A 16,918-nucleotide genomic window follows, 5' to 3' on the forward strand; every position below is an offset into this window, starting at 1 on the left:
TTGAAGTTGTGTGTGTTTGTATAATTTGTATTACTGAATTTCCCCAATAGGGATGAATTCGGTGCTGTCATGGAGTAGGTGGGTTTTGTATTGTTTTCATTTGTTATTTGTTATTTGCAAAAATCATTTTAGCATGTCACTTTCCGAAGGCATATAAAGGTATCGGTGTTAGTCCCTCCTTGCTGTTCTTTCAACAGTTTGCTTCATAGACCTTTGCTAGTATTGTTGATGTATTGTTGTTTGTATTGATGTTGAGCAGTTTTGCCAGCTACAAGTAAAAAAAATGGAGAGAATAGGAGTAGAACGAGATCAGTGGAGGAAAAAACGGGAGTATTTTCTAGCTGTGGCAGGAAACGTGGTGGGTCTTGGGAATCTCTGGAGATTCCCCTATCTCTGCTACAAGAACGGTGGAGGTGAGTTGTACTACCCAGTAGCTGAACTGAGTTTCCCTGTTGGGATTGAAAAGTGCAAGTTAGCACGCGGTAATAATTGATTTTATAATTTATAACCTAGAGTATATACCATAACAATAATTTATTATGTACATAGTGTTGCCATTGTATAGTTATATCTTAAATATCTGACAATTTCTGTTTCATGTTTTGGGGTATTTGGGTGTATATATATATATATATATATTAGGGGTATTGCCATTCTCCAAATCCAAAGTTCCATTTTAGATGAAAAAATGTTTTTTCACCAATGAAAAACAATGCCATTGTTCGACTATAGAGTCTCGATTTTTAAAAGAAAGCACTTGTTTCTTAATAAGTAACTTTTATTTGGATAATGACCATATAACATAACAATTATGAATAATAATTATTATATTATTATTATTAATAAACATAAATATGAGAATATTTAATCACCCCTAAACAGTTAAGAGTTTTAGCTAAGCAGCTTAAACTGGACTCTAGAATGATAAACTGTTGAACATTTAGCACGCTCTTAATAATTTACACATTGGTTTAATGCCATGACAACTGTCATTTACATTTTCAAATTGTTCTTTAAGAAAATTTGTATGTTGATATTCTCTGGAGTGAGGGGTGCTCTTTGAGCTGTCATTGAGAACTAGGGATGCCACAGTAAGGATTTTTTTCTACCCATTAATAAACTCATGACATGACTGGTTTTACTTGAAAATTTACATGTTTGCCTTTGGCTTTGGAACCATATCCTCCACCATCATCTTGTGTAAACCTATTGTCTTGAGGCTTCTTCTATCCTTGTTAATCTGACTCTGCTCATTCTTCTTCTTCTCTTATCACTTCTGGCAGACTAGGCACTAGTCTTCCTGCTATATTAGCTTAACCTTCTGTACTCAGACGGGTAATTAGCCAATATATATGTCAATGAGGAAAATATTTTCTCAGGTTGGACAAATTTTTATGATTAACTTGCTTGGAATCCCAACACCAACAGTATCTGCTTTATGCTCTTGGAAAGAACCTTTAAGTAGCTTCTGTATGAAAGATCACATATTCTGTTGTATATAAAAGTCACATTCTGTGTTTTGCTGGTTGCAGCACTTAATTGAAGCTACATCACATTGACGATGGTGCCATTTATATCAGGTACAAACATTTCGAGGTTACTCAGTTTAGATACCTCTTCATGGAAAAATCAATCAACTGATGCTCCTACAATATTAGATTTCAATATGTGACGTTCGGTGAACATGTTAATCTTGATGATGAGTGTGGTCTTTGAATGTGTATCTTGATGCTTTGTGGTTCACAACCAAATGACAGAATGTCTATGTAGTTCTTTTGAGCCTTGACTTGGATATTTTTGGGTTTCTCATACAGTTGGTTTGGGCTGGATTTGATGAGGCAAGTCATCACTGTTAGACAGTATAACGACTGTTGGATAGAAAGTTGTCATCCAACAGGCTGTCAAGCTCTAGGCAAGGCAAGGCAAGTTTATTTGTATCGCACATTTCAACAAAGCCAGTCCAAGAACACGACACAGTTCTTTGGTTACTTTGTCCTGGGGGTTGTCAACATGGATGTTAAAATCACCAACAATACCTACATAATCAGTCAATAAAGATTTTAGACAGCAATTCAGCAAAGTTATTAAAAAAAAGGTTGCCCAGCATTTAGGTTGCCTGCAAAAATTTAGGAGCAGAGCTCGAGAGGAGAAATTCAACTGAAGAGCCGTTTATTCAATAGAAGCAACATTTCCATAAGATATCTGCTTTCCTTTGAGAGAATAATTACACAGAATGGCAACTTCACCTCTTTTCTTATGCACTCTTGCTTTACTCATAATTTCCATTCCTCTTATCCTTGGTAGAGGGAACATATGTCTGTGCTCCCAGAAAAAGTTGAAATTGGCAATAAATTGCACTGAATGGGCGATACATGCAGTTGAACGCCATGTTTTCAGTGCCAACAATCTGTGTAATCTCTCAACTCCTCTTCTGACTGGTGGAAGATGGCCACTGATAAACACCTGAGCATTCAAGGAGCTGACTGTGTTCAACAGATCAATAAAGTGTCGTTTTTGTACTTCAGACTGTTGTTTCACAACATCATTGGTGCCTATGTGCACTATTATTGTTTTCACAGTTGGATGTGCAGCCACAACATGCAGGATTCGGTCATGTCAGAGACCATTTTGGTGTTCTTACTGCACATAATTCTTACATCTCTTACAGCAAAGTCACCCACAATCAGAGTATGGGGCCCAGTCGTTAGCTTCCCCTGTAGCCTTTTACATTCTGAGTTACTCTCAGTGTTTACCTTCCTGTGTGGAGATGAGAGGTTATCCATGTAATCAGACGGAGGTCCAGGATCCTGCAACCGTGGAGCCAATCTGTTCTCGAGTTGCACACTTGGTTTTTGGGGAGGTTTGTTGCTAGTTCTCCCCTTCACAGCTGTCCACGGTTGTGCCCTACCAAGGACAAGGGTTGAAGAGGAGCTATGCCTGGATGATAATGCAGGCCAGCCGGTCGCATCATAGGGTCTCAGGGTGCTGGGCTCTGCCTGTTAGTTGTCCTCTCATTTCCCAGGGAAATTATTTACTTTTAGGCTTTGCACGAGAGAGTTACAGAGAGGAGATTTATTACCCGGTACACAGCCCTCCCTGTTCTTGTCTGCTTCTTGGTGTAAATTAGCCGTGTGTTAGCATTATCTTGTCCACTGTTTTGAGTCCATTGTAAGGTGGTGCCATTCCCACATAGTCCATTCACTTTCACATTCACTTCTAACCCGTGAATTTTGGTTCCCAGCACTGCAATCTTCTTTAGAAGTTTGTGGAAGTTGTCTGAGAAGGGGGACATCTTGCTGCTAATTATCTTAGCTTATCTTACTGAAGCGACGGGGAGCCCTGTCCACTGTAGCTAGTGCTGGTAGTAATCCTTTATAAACAGTTGTAAAATAAGTGTCCATTGTCAGAGCCACTGTTTCTTCTTTAGGCATTGCAGCACGAAAATGGTGCTGAGAAGGTGAAAATAGAAGCAAAGCATAGAGCAGAGCACAGATCGATTAGACTAGACACTGCAGCATGCAGAGGCGATGAAGGGTGCAGAGAGGATGGGCAGTGCAGAGAGGATGGAAGGTCTAAATACAATGGGGACTGCAGAGATGATGGAGGGTGCAGAGATGCCGGAGGGAGCAGAGACGATGGGGGGAGCAGAGACACTTGAAGCTGCAGAGACACTTGACACTGCAGAGACGCTGGAGGCTTCTGCACATGACACAAAAATACAGTTTGCTTTGGTTTTAATCCTTGCACAATAGCAGCAGTGATATTAATGGCTTTTAAGACATCCACCGCAGCACCTGTACATTTGAAACGATTGTAAAAGAAATTCTTCTGCATTGTCAGTGAGCTTTATCTGCCTGCTACAAGAAAACAAAAACAGAATATCAAACAGAGAAACAGAGAAAAACTGTGTTTAGCCATCTTACAATTCTAACTAGAAAACAAAAAATCATAAATCACATTATGAATTAAACAAAATAAACGGAGAGATTCCACTAATACATAATGCTATGCATATTAATCAATGGTTATCACTTGTTGACAACAGCAAAATTCATTGTGCCTGTAATGACTAACACATCCTATGAGTAGAGATAAACATAATTAGACAAACATCTTTATATTTCAACATCTCAGTGTCTCAACATCTCCGTGATTATCATAAGGTGGTTTTCAATCATTTAGTAGAATGGAGACAAACGGTCCTGCCGTCATATTAGCAATCCATCTTATGACGGATAGGAACTATACACGCTAGACAACATAGCATTAACACATTATCACTACAGGTATCAATTTTATGAACGTAGAAATCCACGGTTCCAGTGCATTTCATTGCCAAGTCAATGGGTCTCAGGTGTCTGCTTGATCTTTCATTAAATCATCATGTAACTCTTTTATAGCTTGTATGGCTAAAGACAAGTTCCCTGATTTTACCTTACTGTTGAATGTAAATACTAAAACATGAAATGTAAAATGTGAATATAGAATGCTGAAAATGAAACACATGCAGGGAACAAAATATATACGTAAAGCACATCACAACAGAAAACAAACCACCAGCCAACCTTGAAACACAAACCCAAAACTAAAAGAGAAAACAAACAATACACAAAGGAAATCCCAAACCAACAACAACAGTTACATGCAAATGTATACCAAGAATAAAACGGGAGCAATTGCAACAAAACAAATGATCGTTACACAAGGAATAAACGATATGCCTAAAAATAACGTGTTGTATATGGTTATCAGAAAAACCCTAGCCCTTGACGTCCGGTAAAACCCAGAGGGATACCCAGGAAGTCCTTGTGATGGAAGGGCGGAGGAAAAAGATGAACATATAAAATGGTGGGGAGTGGCCAGGCATAATCAAATGTGGAGCAGAAGTCCAGCGGTGGAGCGGACTGTGGGGCGCCAATGTTGGTGTTAAAAGCCCCTTCTATAACTGCTTCCAAAATGCACATTTCTTCAGCAGTGGTCAGGGGAAAGGGGGTAACCCATGTAGCCTATATAGGTGCGGTTGATGTGGTTCCATCGCAGTTGCAGGGTGAGCAGCGTTCGGCGTACACTCACGTTGGCTCCTCAACGAGTAGCTAGAGGGGAGTAGGAACTTACTTGCGATGAGATGCTTGTATCCACGTTGGTCGTTCTGCCACCTTAACTGCTGCTGTGGTGGTGAGGAGGATCTGGAACACTCACATGAATCTGGCCCAGTCACCTGGACTGTTGTCGTGTAGTGGTCCTTCAAGTAGGATGGGTAGTGATGCTTTTACCTGGCCACATAGACTTAAACACTTGGGTGAGAGACACACATTATGACAGCATTGTTTGGTCTCGGTCCACTAATGTAAAACAGGGTACATGGAATAATTATGTGACTCCCCAAACAGTCATGTTGAATATCCGACTACAGACTCAGTACAAAAATATGTGTATGCACCCTAGTGTAACAACAATAATATTATCACAATGTCTGATATGAAGGCAATAATGTCAAAAGAACACGATGAGGCTACAAAACAATCGACAGTGTGTAAATTATGCAACGCTTTTTTTTTTTTTTTTTTTTTTTTTTCTAGAACCCATTTTTCGAATGTTGCCTGAACAAAATCACATCTACACAATCCATTAAAGTAAATCTAAAATGATAAATACTAAACTGGACAATCTGATCACTACTGGTGCCTTTTGTCGACAGAAGACAGACCTAACCACATTGCTCTCCCAGTCAGCACTTCATGCTGCCACAGTCCTGTCACACCATGTGATCATCCTCACATTCCTATCATCTTTAATGGTAGGAATGAAACTCAGCTGCGCTTACCTTTACTGGGATGCTATAAAGAAAATCATGTAAATTATCACCAAACAATATTTTAACCACGACAAAGCGTCAGCTTGATAAGTCCATCATGAGGTTCATGCATTGTTCTAAGCACAATCATTATGTTTACTTAATTCTCTAACTATCCCTCCTTTTTGACAAATGGTACTTACCATATGTCAAAAAAGTAAAACAATGAAAAACTAGTGGGAGGGAAACAGCTCAGTACATACAGTATCAAGTGGCTCCGCCACTACAATAATTCAGTGCAGGATGCCTTTGAGTAGAGGAAAAAAACAATATTGGTGAGTCTGTGTCCTCATCTGTGGAGGAGACAATCATTAGACAAGAGCAATTTTAGGTACGGCGGCTTTCTTGGTTGCATTGACTCCAACATTTCCTATATAGATGGGGTCAAGTACATAAATATAAACACAAAAATAGGAAGATGAAAAAAAAAAGGTGGGGGTTATGACATCAAAACATTTAACAGATGTTCTGTATGTCTCAATCAGCTACACCACACCTTATCAATCTTGCCCGTACATTTCATGCAATCAAAATAAAACAAAAGACAGTTTAACACAGATAGAGACACAAAACAACCGGTTAGAAAAAGACAGCGAAACACTGTTTAATACAAAAAAAAACACAAAAAACAACACATGACAGACAAACAAACCAAACAAAAGCCCTCCTTTTGTTATACTCATAAGTTTAAATCATTGTAGTTGAACTTTTCAAGAACTTTAGTAGCAAGATCTGGGCCGAGCGAAGCCACAATGGCTCACTGTCAAGCAATCATGTGAATCTACATAAGAGTGAAGAAGAGAAGTTGGAGAAAGCAAAGGGAAAGTTACACATGTTGATGATGGAGAGGTGTTGTCTGAAAGAAACGAGCCGGTTTGCTTCGTAGCAAGATAAAGGCTACAGCATGTGATCAACCCAATAACCCCGGCAACAAGACATTATTTATCTCCATAAGACTGCAACAACAGAGCTAACATAAAACTGTCTCATTCATCAACAGTTAAAGTTATCCAGAAAACCCAACATGGAGCTGGTGTAAAAAGCTTGTTCGAGAAGCAACAAAAGGTTTTCCCATCTAATGGCTGGGCAAGCATTGCCTCATTCCACAATCTGAAAACAACAATAATCACATAAGCCAAGAAAGGCCATGCCAGGGTGCGACCCTGAGGAGACAAAATTAAAATAATATAAATGTCATAACTCAAATAATGAACGTTCTTTTGTGCCAGCTGGAGATATAAGGGAAAAAAAAGAAACTATAAACATCTTGTTCTAAGTCCTGTGTATCCACGACACAAGCAAATCAATAAACCATCAATATTCTTATTAGTGGGCTGCCATTGATAAATTCAAAATCGGTCAAAATAAATTTCCGTAATGTGGCAGAAGAAAACATTACCGGAGGCTCCACATAACTTCAACAATGAGTTAAGCAACTAGAGAGGGTAAGGAAAATGTGATTCACATACAAAAACATTTTAATTTTAAGGGTTCAATACTATATTCCTATTTTTTTTTTATGTATTTATTGTATAATCCCTTCTTATACCCTTAAAGGTACAATTAATGACTGCAAACAATAATCCTGAGATTTCAGCAGTCATCAATCTAATAGGAGCCTAACTGGAATTGATCAATAACATTTGATCAACTATCCATTATCTCACGGTCAATTTAAGTTACTCAACACCTAAAAATTACATATATTATGTGCTAAGCTTTGAAAAAATTGAGATTTTTTGGCATTTCCAAGTTAACACCTTTTTAACACAAATATTTATGTACTGTATAATGACAATAACATAGCTAGCATTCAAATTGAGACCATCTAAACCCTAGAAAGGCTGTTATTAACATATTTGCCAATCAATGCAGCAATCACGTTCATCTATAATTTGTGTACTATCAGGATAGACAGATTGATAAAACAATGGCTGAGAAAACACAGAAGCAGCCTCTATGGTAATCTCACATACACTACTCACAAAAAGTTAGGGATATTGGGCTTTTGGGGGAAATTTATGAAAAATGTAAAAAGTTTACGCTACAGTGATATTATATAGTGAAAGTAGAGCATTTGGGTAGAAGCATTCAATGGTGATTTCCTCATCTCAAACAATTTATTGAAACAAAAGCCAACAACAGTGGTGAGAATTCCACAACAAAAAATGTCAATGTCTCAATAGCTTGTCATGTGCCCTTGAGCATCAATTACAGCTTGACAACGACGTCTCATGCTGTTCACAAGTCGACTTATTGTCTGCTGAGGCATGGCCCCCCACTCTTCTTGAAGGGCGGCCCTCAGGTCATTGAGGTTCTGGGGTACAGAGTTACGAGCCTCTACACAGCGACTCAGCTGATCCCATAGGTTTTCTATGGGATTCAGGTCTGGAGAAACTGCAGGCCACTCCATTTGAGGTACTCCACCTCGATGAGCTGGAGCATTGTCGTCCATTAGGATGAAATTAAGCCTGTGTTGTTCATGCAGGGGCACAATGACTAGATTAATGATGTTATTCAGGTAGTATGGGCTTGTAACTGTACCATTCACAAAGTGTAGGGCGGTTCTGTATTGACTAGACACATCTGCCCACACTGTAACACCACCACCACCGTTCAGCTCCTTGTTAGAGAACAGCAAGTTGTCAAAAAGTACTGAAACATTGAACAGTTGGACATGTGCATTCAAAAGTTTAGAGAAGGTCAAATTAAGTTCACCTGTAAAGGTTATAGTGCATTTTAGGTTCATCCTGAAATTTCACCTGAAAGCCGAATATCCATAACTTTTTGGGAGTAGTATATATCATTTCCAGAAGGACTTCAGGTGGTCAGTAATTCCACAGCTCAGTTGGAGTAGAAAATTCAGATTGCAGTCATTCAGTTTGGTGTTTTTTCTGGTGCAGTGACATCACCGAGTGCAGTTCCAAAGGAGCATAGTTGATTAGGCTCCTCAACTGTGCACATCTTTTTCAGTTGTGCGTTCACTGTACTTGGAGGCCAAAAACTTGATGATCGTTGGTGGAGAGGAGGAGCAGCAGTCAACGCTTACATTTTATTTCACATAAGAGAACTTTGTTGTCCAGAAAATGTCCCAAGTTAGTCAGCCTGTTGTAGGCCAAACTGGATCTCTGTATACAAAGTGTTCACAGACCTTATCGGAAATGCAGGAGTAGGCATGTCTCTCAGCAGGATATCAGGAAAATAGGAATGTTCTTTGGGGCTGTGTGAAAAATCCTGCGGTGCTTAATGTACTGTTCTCAGACATTATCAGACGATGAAAGGAGAGGTCTACCACTGTAACAAGCAGTGTCAGAGATAATCACTCCAGGGTTTTCTGACAACAGTGTCCCTGAGTGTTAACACAGTAATCCTGAACTCAGTTTCTGAACATTGCATCAACAACTAGAATGTCATTAAAATAAGAACTAATCAAGAATTATTCTGGTTCTATAATGCACTCTATAATATCTGATGCTTTGATAATTTTTTTACGATGGAGCTCAATACGCGGTATAGAGCTAAATTCAATCAGAGGGACGGACAGCCTTGATCGACAAGCGGAGACAAGAAGGTTAACCTTGCTGGCTGGAGAGGGACGGACAGACTGGGTCAACAAGCAGGTAAGTGGGAGACGAAACAAGGAGACCAGGGCTAAGGGCTAAGGGCTAGGGGCTAAGGGCTAAGGGCGTTGACGGTCTGGCAATGAGTGACTGGGGAGCTGTCGAATGAATACTGTGTGAGTGATAAAGGTAATTGATCCCAGGTGTGTGTGAAATTGGCCCAAGGAGGGAGCTGCAGATGGGGCAAGACCGGCCTCTAGTGGCGCTGGGAGGCCGTGGGCCTAACGTGGGCCTGAAACATTCAAACACAGTTGTATATCACACCAAAATTGACAATTCACTCAGTCCATTTCATGATTTGATGTATAGCTTAATCTATACTATTTAGTTATTTATCATATCCTTTGATTTAGAATTACCAATTTAATAATGCTTTTTGCCATTGTGCCAATTCATTGTTGCTGGAACACTGCAGACTACCCCTCTGTGGGATTGATATAGGATTATTTTATCTCAACCAGCAGATCACTTTGACACAAGAACACAAAAGGGAAAAATAAAGTAAATCTAAAAAGAATAACTCTTTATAAACAAAAAAACAATTAATTTCTGCTGCTACTATGCATCATATCTGCTCTCCATGATGTCTTAAAACATATTTTGGAAGCATTTCTTTCCAATTTATATTGATCAATTTAGTTTTATCAATTTGGAATGCTCTGCGATAAAATCGATTAACAACGCACAAACTATAGTTCTAAAACAAGAAGCCATCAGACTCACCACCTTACCAAAGTCGCCATCAAGTTCCATCAACTTAAAACTTGTTACAACTCACCACACCACTATGGTCAACATCACAATCCAACAGTTCAAACCGTTCAATATCTATTCATACTACCACAGCATAGACCCTTGTTGTACACCATTTGACTATTAGTTAAATCATTCAGTTCTGCAGCTTCGTCTGCTGAACCAATATCCTACTGAAATGACTTTTATAACTCACTTTGCTCCAAGTTCCATCCTAAACAAAGAATCCCAAATGCATCATGGACAAACCTTCCCACTTTCATTGTCTTTCACATAAACTTCTCTAATCCTTTCAGTCTGTCACAAACTTTTCAGCTCTCTCTCGCCTTGCTGTATATACAGTACTTTTTTTTTTAAATGTCAAATAAATGTAAAACCTTACGGTATCCTTTCTAGCAATCCTACCAGATATTTTAGATTATAATGCTACTTTAACACGAAGGACTCATGTGTGAAACAAGTTTGACATGTTATGTACAGCACACATACCACGCTTATCTCGCGTTTATACATTTGCTTGTTTCATTGAGATTTTTATCAGCCAGGAGGCTAAACATAGCCTCCGAACTCATCTCATCCATACGTGTTCCAGAGTGATCCATCGGTCAGGCACTAATTGGATCACACAGGATTCATGTGAAAGTGTATTATACTGCAAATAGAGTGACACAATAGGGTTAGTAAGAAGGTAAGTCGCATAGCTGGATTATCAATACCTCGGTAGTGGCACGGTGGCGCAGTGCATTGTACGCTGTTGGCACCGTGCTCCTGCGGGTTATCTCCCAAATAGGAGCCTTTCTGTTTGGAGTTTGCATGTTCTCCCCGTGCTCACATGGGGTTTCCTCCACCTCACGTCAGTAAGGACCCCCCTCAAAAACATGCACACATCATCGTCTGACCAGCAATGGACACTTATTACCTGGTCCCCGGGCGTGTCTATGTATGCTGCCCACTGCTCCTGGCTGTGGCCCCAGAGGAAGGACAAGCCAGGATGGGTTAAATGCAGAGGAACCATGTGCTGTAGTGTGGTGTGTTGTGTGACAAATAAAGATTGTTTCTTCTTCTAATGATAACAATTATTATTTTTGTATTTGATTTTAATTTTATTTATTATTATTTAAAATAAAAAATTATAATATACTTTACTCTAGTTATTCATTAATTTTATTGTATTTTTACAACACCAGAAGTTTCTCACCTCCCCTCAACACTTTTGCGGGGAGGAAACAAGAGACAACAATTCTGACTTTATTTATTAATTATTCTAATATAATCTTGACAATAACAGAAGTTTCTGACCTACACTCAATGCTTTTGCTCAGTGGAAATAAGGGAGAGAGCCATTCTGCTTCTTGCCCTCAACGCTTTTGGTAGTAGGGATCAAGAATACTGTAAAATGATTTTGTATTCAATAATGTCGACTTATTATTGGATAACATATAAAAAAAAATTTAATAAATAAAGATAAACAAACAAAAACCACGGTTCACTTGATCGATGCAATACTGGCCACTTCCATGGTCCGATTATCCGCTGCCCGTTTCAAACCTAAGCGGTCAGCGATACGTCTCTTTGAGGGGGGGATTTCTGAAATTAACAAAGCTTCTTCAAATGATCCTCTAGATCCATACAATCTTTGAGCTTACTCAGAGCTATTTCCTTCACAATAGCTTTTCCTTCGATCTTCTCTGATCGGTACAATATGTAAGCTTACTCAAAGCTTTCCCTTCGATCTTCTTTGATCAGTACAATATCTCAGTTTGTCCTCACCTTAGTTTGTTTGGGATCTTGTGATGTCTCTTCTGAATCTGCCAGTCATGTCCAGGCGACTCCTTCTTGGATATCTTTTGGTCGGTCCCTGCCTGCCATTGTGCACACAACCTAGGCATGAAGAGATCCAACAGAGCCAAGCAGAGAATTCGGTTCGTGATGCCAGATTGTAAAATAAATTCTTCTGCATTGTCGGTGAGGTTAATCTGCCCGCTACAAGAAAACAAAAACTGAGAATATTAAAGATATTTATTCTGGAGAATAAAGAGAAAGATTGAGTACTGCTCCAAAGCAGTGTTCTGACCATTCTGAGGCTATTTCTGACGAAGAGGGCTTTATACCAAAGAGAGGTTGTGGGCCGATCAGAAGTCATTTACAAGTCTGTGCACCTCAATTGTCTCCCTGGGTGTTACCTTCAAACAGTGAATTTACAGGTACAGTGGTACCTTGGTATGTTGAAGCAATTTTTCCCATATAAATTATGAAATCATGAAGGGTGAAAATAAACAAAATACACAGCACAAATACATTGATCAGCCACGAACTACGTGCACACACGATGTAGGTCGCCTGCTGACTGACTGCTGACTGGCAGCCAACGAGCCAACTGCAGATTTCCACGGTCGTATCTTGGAGCATTCGGTCGCAAGTTGATACAAATTTTCGCTACTATCGCTACTTGTATCTTGGATTAGTCGTAAGTAGATTCAGTCGTAAATCAAGGTATCACTGTACTTGCAAAGTTTGGTGGCAGACGCAGACTAATATCCCTTACAATGATCTTTCAAGCTCCCCTGGGTTATTCTTCATTTCTGTTAGAAGAATTTTTTCTATATATATTACTGTGCTTTTTACATCAACTCTTGTATGACGTATATGTACTCTGCTCTCTTGTCTGTAGGCTAAGCTGAGTTCACATTTTATTGCTGTGTTTTTCTCACAGGTTCTTGTACGATATATGTGTACTTTGTTCTTCTGCTGAAGGCTAAGTAAGAATTCATATATTAAAAAGGACATAAACCAATCACTTTCTGTGCCTTAATGTAAAGAGGAGGAAGGCAACATGTGTCGATCGTAAAGTACGGCAACATCAACATATGGTCAGTCTCAATGAAAACTGCCCCATCATGTCAGCATGATCTATGCACGGGCATCTTGACATCTGCTTACCTCCATCCTGCTTCTCCTCTGTAAGAAGACTGTATAAAAGCTCAGTTCTCCAGTGAGAAATTGAGCATTTCCTCTGTGACGTTCTGTTGTATTGTTACACTGAAATTGCTCCTCTTGTAGAAGATTAAATACTTTGTTAACCAAAAGTATTTGTCTTCGATTTTCTCTGTCACGATTTGTCCGTCCACCAACAAAGTTTATAGCTGTTTTACTTTAACAATCTCCATACGAGGTAAACAGGACGAAATGTGATCTTTTCATAAATGTTAGAATTGACATTGTAGAGAAAGAACAGTCTCTTTCTATAACCTCTGGGGGGGTGCTCCTGAAACACAGAGGCAATGTTTTAACCCCCCCCCCCCCTCAACAGGAAGAGGCTATTGTGCCGAGTCAAATATTTGATAATATGCATTTTTCTCTCACACCTACAAACAAAGAGAAATCCAGTTTACAAGCTACTCATACATACTATATGCTTAAGGCAATATTCAAAATGTAACTGTCCAAAAATTAACATTGGAAAAAACTTGCGTAACATTTCTAGAGGACAATTTGTACATCTTAAAATGTAACATTTGTACATTTATTTTAACTGACAAATACCTCCAGGTTTAACAACTGACTTCTTATGGGTCTGAATATGGCCCACGACATATGCATACTCTCCCACTTTGCTGCAGAACTTGCATTTTTAGTTTGGGCAATCCAAACTTTTTTTACTTTTATAGATTTTTACACACACCAACATTTCATCAGAAACACTTTCAAAAAGAGTCATTATCCCTAAATGTATAATACACCCGCATCTTTTCAGTAAACTGATTCAATTCTCTATTAAGGTTAAAGTGCACATGTTAAGAGTGGCACAACTTGCACTTTTATGATTCACGGGACAATGTAGTTCAGTCACTTCCAGAAGTAAGCACAGACCTACACAACTTCAACCTAACTAATAAGAAAAAAATAATGAAATCACCTGTGCTGGGGGACAAGACCTTTGGAATACGGGTATGGCACGTTCATGTCAACATGATCAAAACTAATCAAAAACTAAACTAATCAAAACTAAGAATGTCGTGTTATTCAGAATGCAATGATATATCCGTCTAGGCCAAGGATAGGGAACCACGTGCCATGGAGACCCATGAGTCCAATAGCGACAATGCTCCTATTGGTGTACCAGCGGTAGAGAACCCCGATACTATATTCCATGCTGGACCCAAACACGCCTCATGTACGCCGCGGTCCAGGGTGAATGCGGAAGCAGCCTAAGCCGACAGTGAATGACCATGAACACACTGCGGCCCTGGTAATCCATCGTGCCCAATAAAGGCCAATGGTTAGCCACTAACACCACACACACTGTATGCACAGAGAGAGTGTTAAGCTGCTTCCACAAAATTCACTGCAACCCATAAGTTTTCCGGACATTACCCAGAGGAGCTGTATGTGTCAATGCAAATGTCCACCCCATCAGTTGGACCGGACATTAAACAGACCTCATCCACCCACACTCTAGTACAAAGTCTGCATAACATCCGATTTAGCGCTATGTGTGAAAAGAGCAGGTCATAGTATTTTTCTTTTTTTTTTTTGGGTCTATAAAGAACTGATCACTACTCCAAGAGTGAGAGAATCACCACAGTGAGGCAAATACACATAGAAACAAACAACATTTACACAAAAACATGAACATTGGATGACAACATGTATTGAAAAATAATGAATTAGGTCCAGGATAACTGGAACTATGACTATTCATTTTCACTGCTGCTATCCTACCAGTTAGTGAGATGGGTAGGTTGTTCCATCGAATTAGGTCTTCTTTAATGGATTTGAGCAATGGAGTGAAGTTAAGGGTAAACAAATCTGATAGATTGGGGGAGATATCAATATCAAGGTATCTAATATTGCCCGTTGTGAAGTTTCTGGGTTGAAGCATTACAGTCCCCTTCACTGAGTAGTCTGAGATAGCTGAGAATTTAAATATAAGATTGAACACCTCCGTTCGGGATGATATTGGGTTCCCGGGCCCCCAGAGAAGCCAGAAGGCCGTGGAGCAACCCCCATGCCCAGCCCCGAGGAGCATGACCCAGTCCCAGGGAGCAAGAGGAGACCCCGTATCCCAGGGGTGCACACATACAACCAACCGCACCACGGATGTCCCCAGAGCCGCCCAGGCATCCACCCAACCACAGAGCCCCGGCAGACCAGGAGGACCCCCACATGCCCCAAAGCACAATGACATTGCAGTTGTCAGTGATAAAAGTAGCCCAAATTTTTTCAAATGAATCAATATTGTTTTGTGATATTGCCAATAGTTTTTCCATTGAGATGTAATCTATTAAGAACTGCAACCATTGGAATGTGATGACATTATCTCTCTTTTTCTAATTGACTAATATTGTTTTCTTGGCCATTGTAAAGGCGATCAAAATGGGTTGGTGGTGTTTCAGTGGTGGGTCAGCTAAGGAGAGGTCACCGAGAAGACATATAGACGTGAGACTGGAATGCTACGACCCAGAAGCGTTGATAGCTTCTGAGTGATGTTGGTCCAGAATGCTAGGATAGGTGGGCAGAGCCAGAAGGCATGAAAGTAGTCATCTCTGGTATCAAGGGAACAGTGAGAGAAAATTTCTTCATCCACAAAACCCATTTTGAACATTTTGTGTTCCGTGATATGGGCTCTGTGGAAAATCTTATATTGGATGAGTTGCATATTGGAGTTGCGGGTCATAGAAAAGGTGTTGTTGCAAATAAGCTTCCACAGGTTGATATTGGTGGGAAAAGCAAGATCTCTTTCCCATTTCATTGAAGGTAAAGATAAGGTGTCATCTGTTTTTGATAAAAGTTTGTATATTCTGGAAAAGGGATTTTTCAAGTGACCGATATGAGTGAGCTGTTCAATTATTTCAGGTGGTTGTAGAATGTTGTTCTTCAATTTGATTTTAACTTTTAGAGACTGCTGTAATTGAAGGAATTGACGGAAGCCGTGGCCACCGATATTATACCTTTGGGTTAAGGTTGAGAAGGAAATAAGCAAATTGTTTTTAAAAAAGTGTTCCAGAGGAGTAATTCCTTGTCTTTTCCAAGACCTAAAGATTATTGGTCTATTTTTAACCAGGTCGAATGGCCTGAATTTGTTTGGAGAACTCAGTGTGACCACTGAGTTTGAGGAATTTCCACCAGGCTGACAGAGTTGTTGCAATGAATGGGTTTTTCAAGCAATTATGTTTCCTAATAGATTCAGTAAGAAATAGGTAATCGGATAATAATAACTCCTGACATTCAGATTGTTCAATGTCCTTCCATCCATGGGCAAATTGTTGCTCTGGTTGTAACCATTTAACTATAAATTGAAGATGGTTTGCTAGATAGAAGTATCTAAAGTTTGTGACAGCTAGGCCTCCACAGTCTTTGTTTTTCTGTAGTGTTGCTAGTTTAATTCTCGGTTTCTTGTATTTCCAATAAAATGTGTTGACTATTGAGTGTAGAGTATTAAACCAATGTACTGTTGGTTGCACTGGGGTCATTGAAAATATATTGTTTATTTTTGGAAGTATATTCAATTTGACTGCTGCTATCCTACCAATTAGTGAGATGGGTAGGTTGTTCCATCGAATGAGGTCTTCTTCAATGGATTCAGCAATAGAGTGAAGTTAAGGGTAAACAAATTTGATAGATTGGGGGAGATATCAATATCAAGGTATCTAATATTGCCTGTTGTTATGGTTAAGTGAAGTTTCTGGGT

The 16,918-nt window shown here is 39.5% G+C and overlaps 1 protein-coding gene across 1 annotated transcript in view; it reads left to right on the top strand.

Annotated features, from left to right (window-relative positions):
• Positions 1 to 283: 283 nt before the first annotated feature.
• LOC307236949 (sodium- and chloride-dependent GABA transporter 3-like) overlaps positions 284 to 16,918 on the top strand; it is a gene marked incomplete at both ends in the record, with an annotated part of 49,395 nt that continues 32,760 nt past the window's right edge. Inside the window, one exon of the mRNA XM_080009544.1 lies at positions 284 to 413. Coding sequence (XP_079865670.1) covers positions 284 to 413 — 130 coding nt within the window. The remainder of the gene's footprint in view (positions 414 to 16,918) is intronic.

This window comes from Zeus faber (genome assembly GCF_960531495.2).
Source record: "Zeus faber genome assembly, chromosome: 11".
Taxonomy (NCBI): domain Eukaryota; kingdom Metazoa; phylum Chordata; class Actinopteri; order Zeiformes; family Zeidae; genus Zeus; species Zeus faber.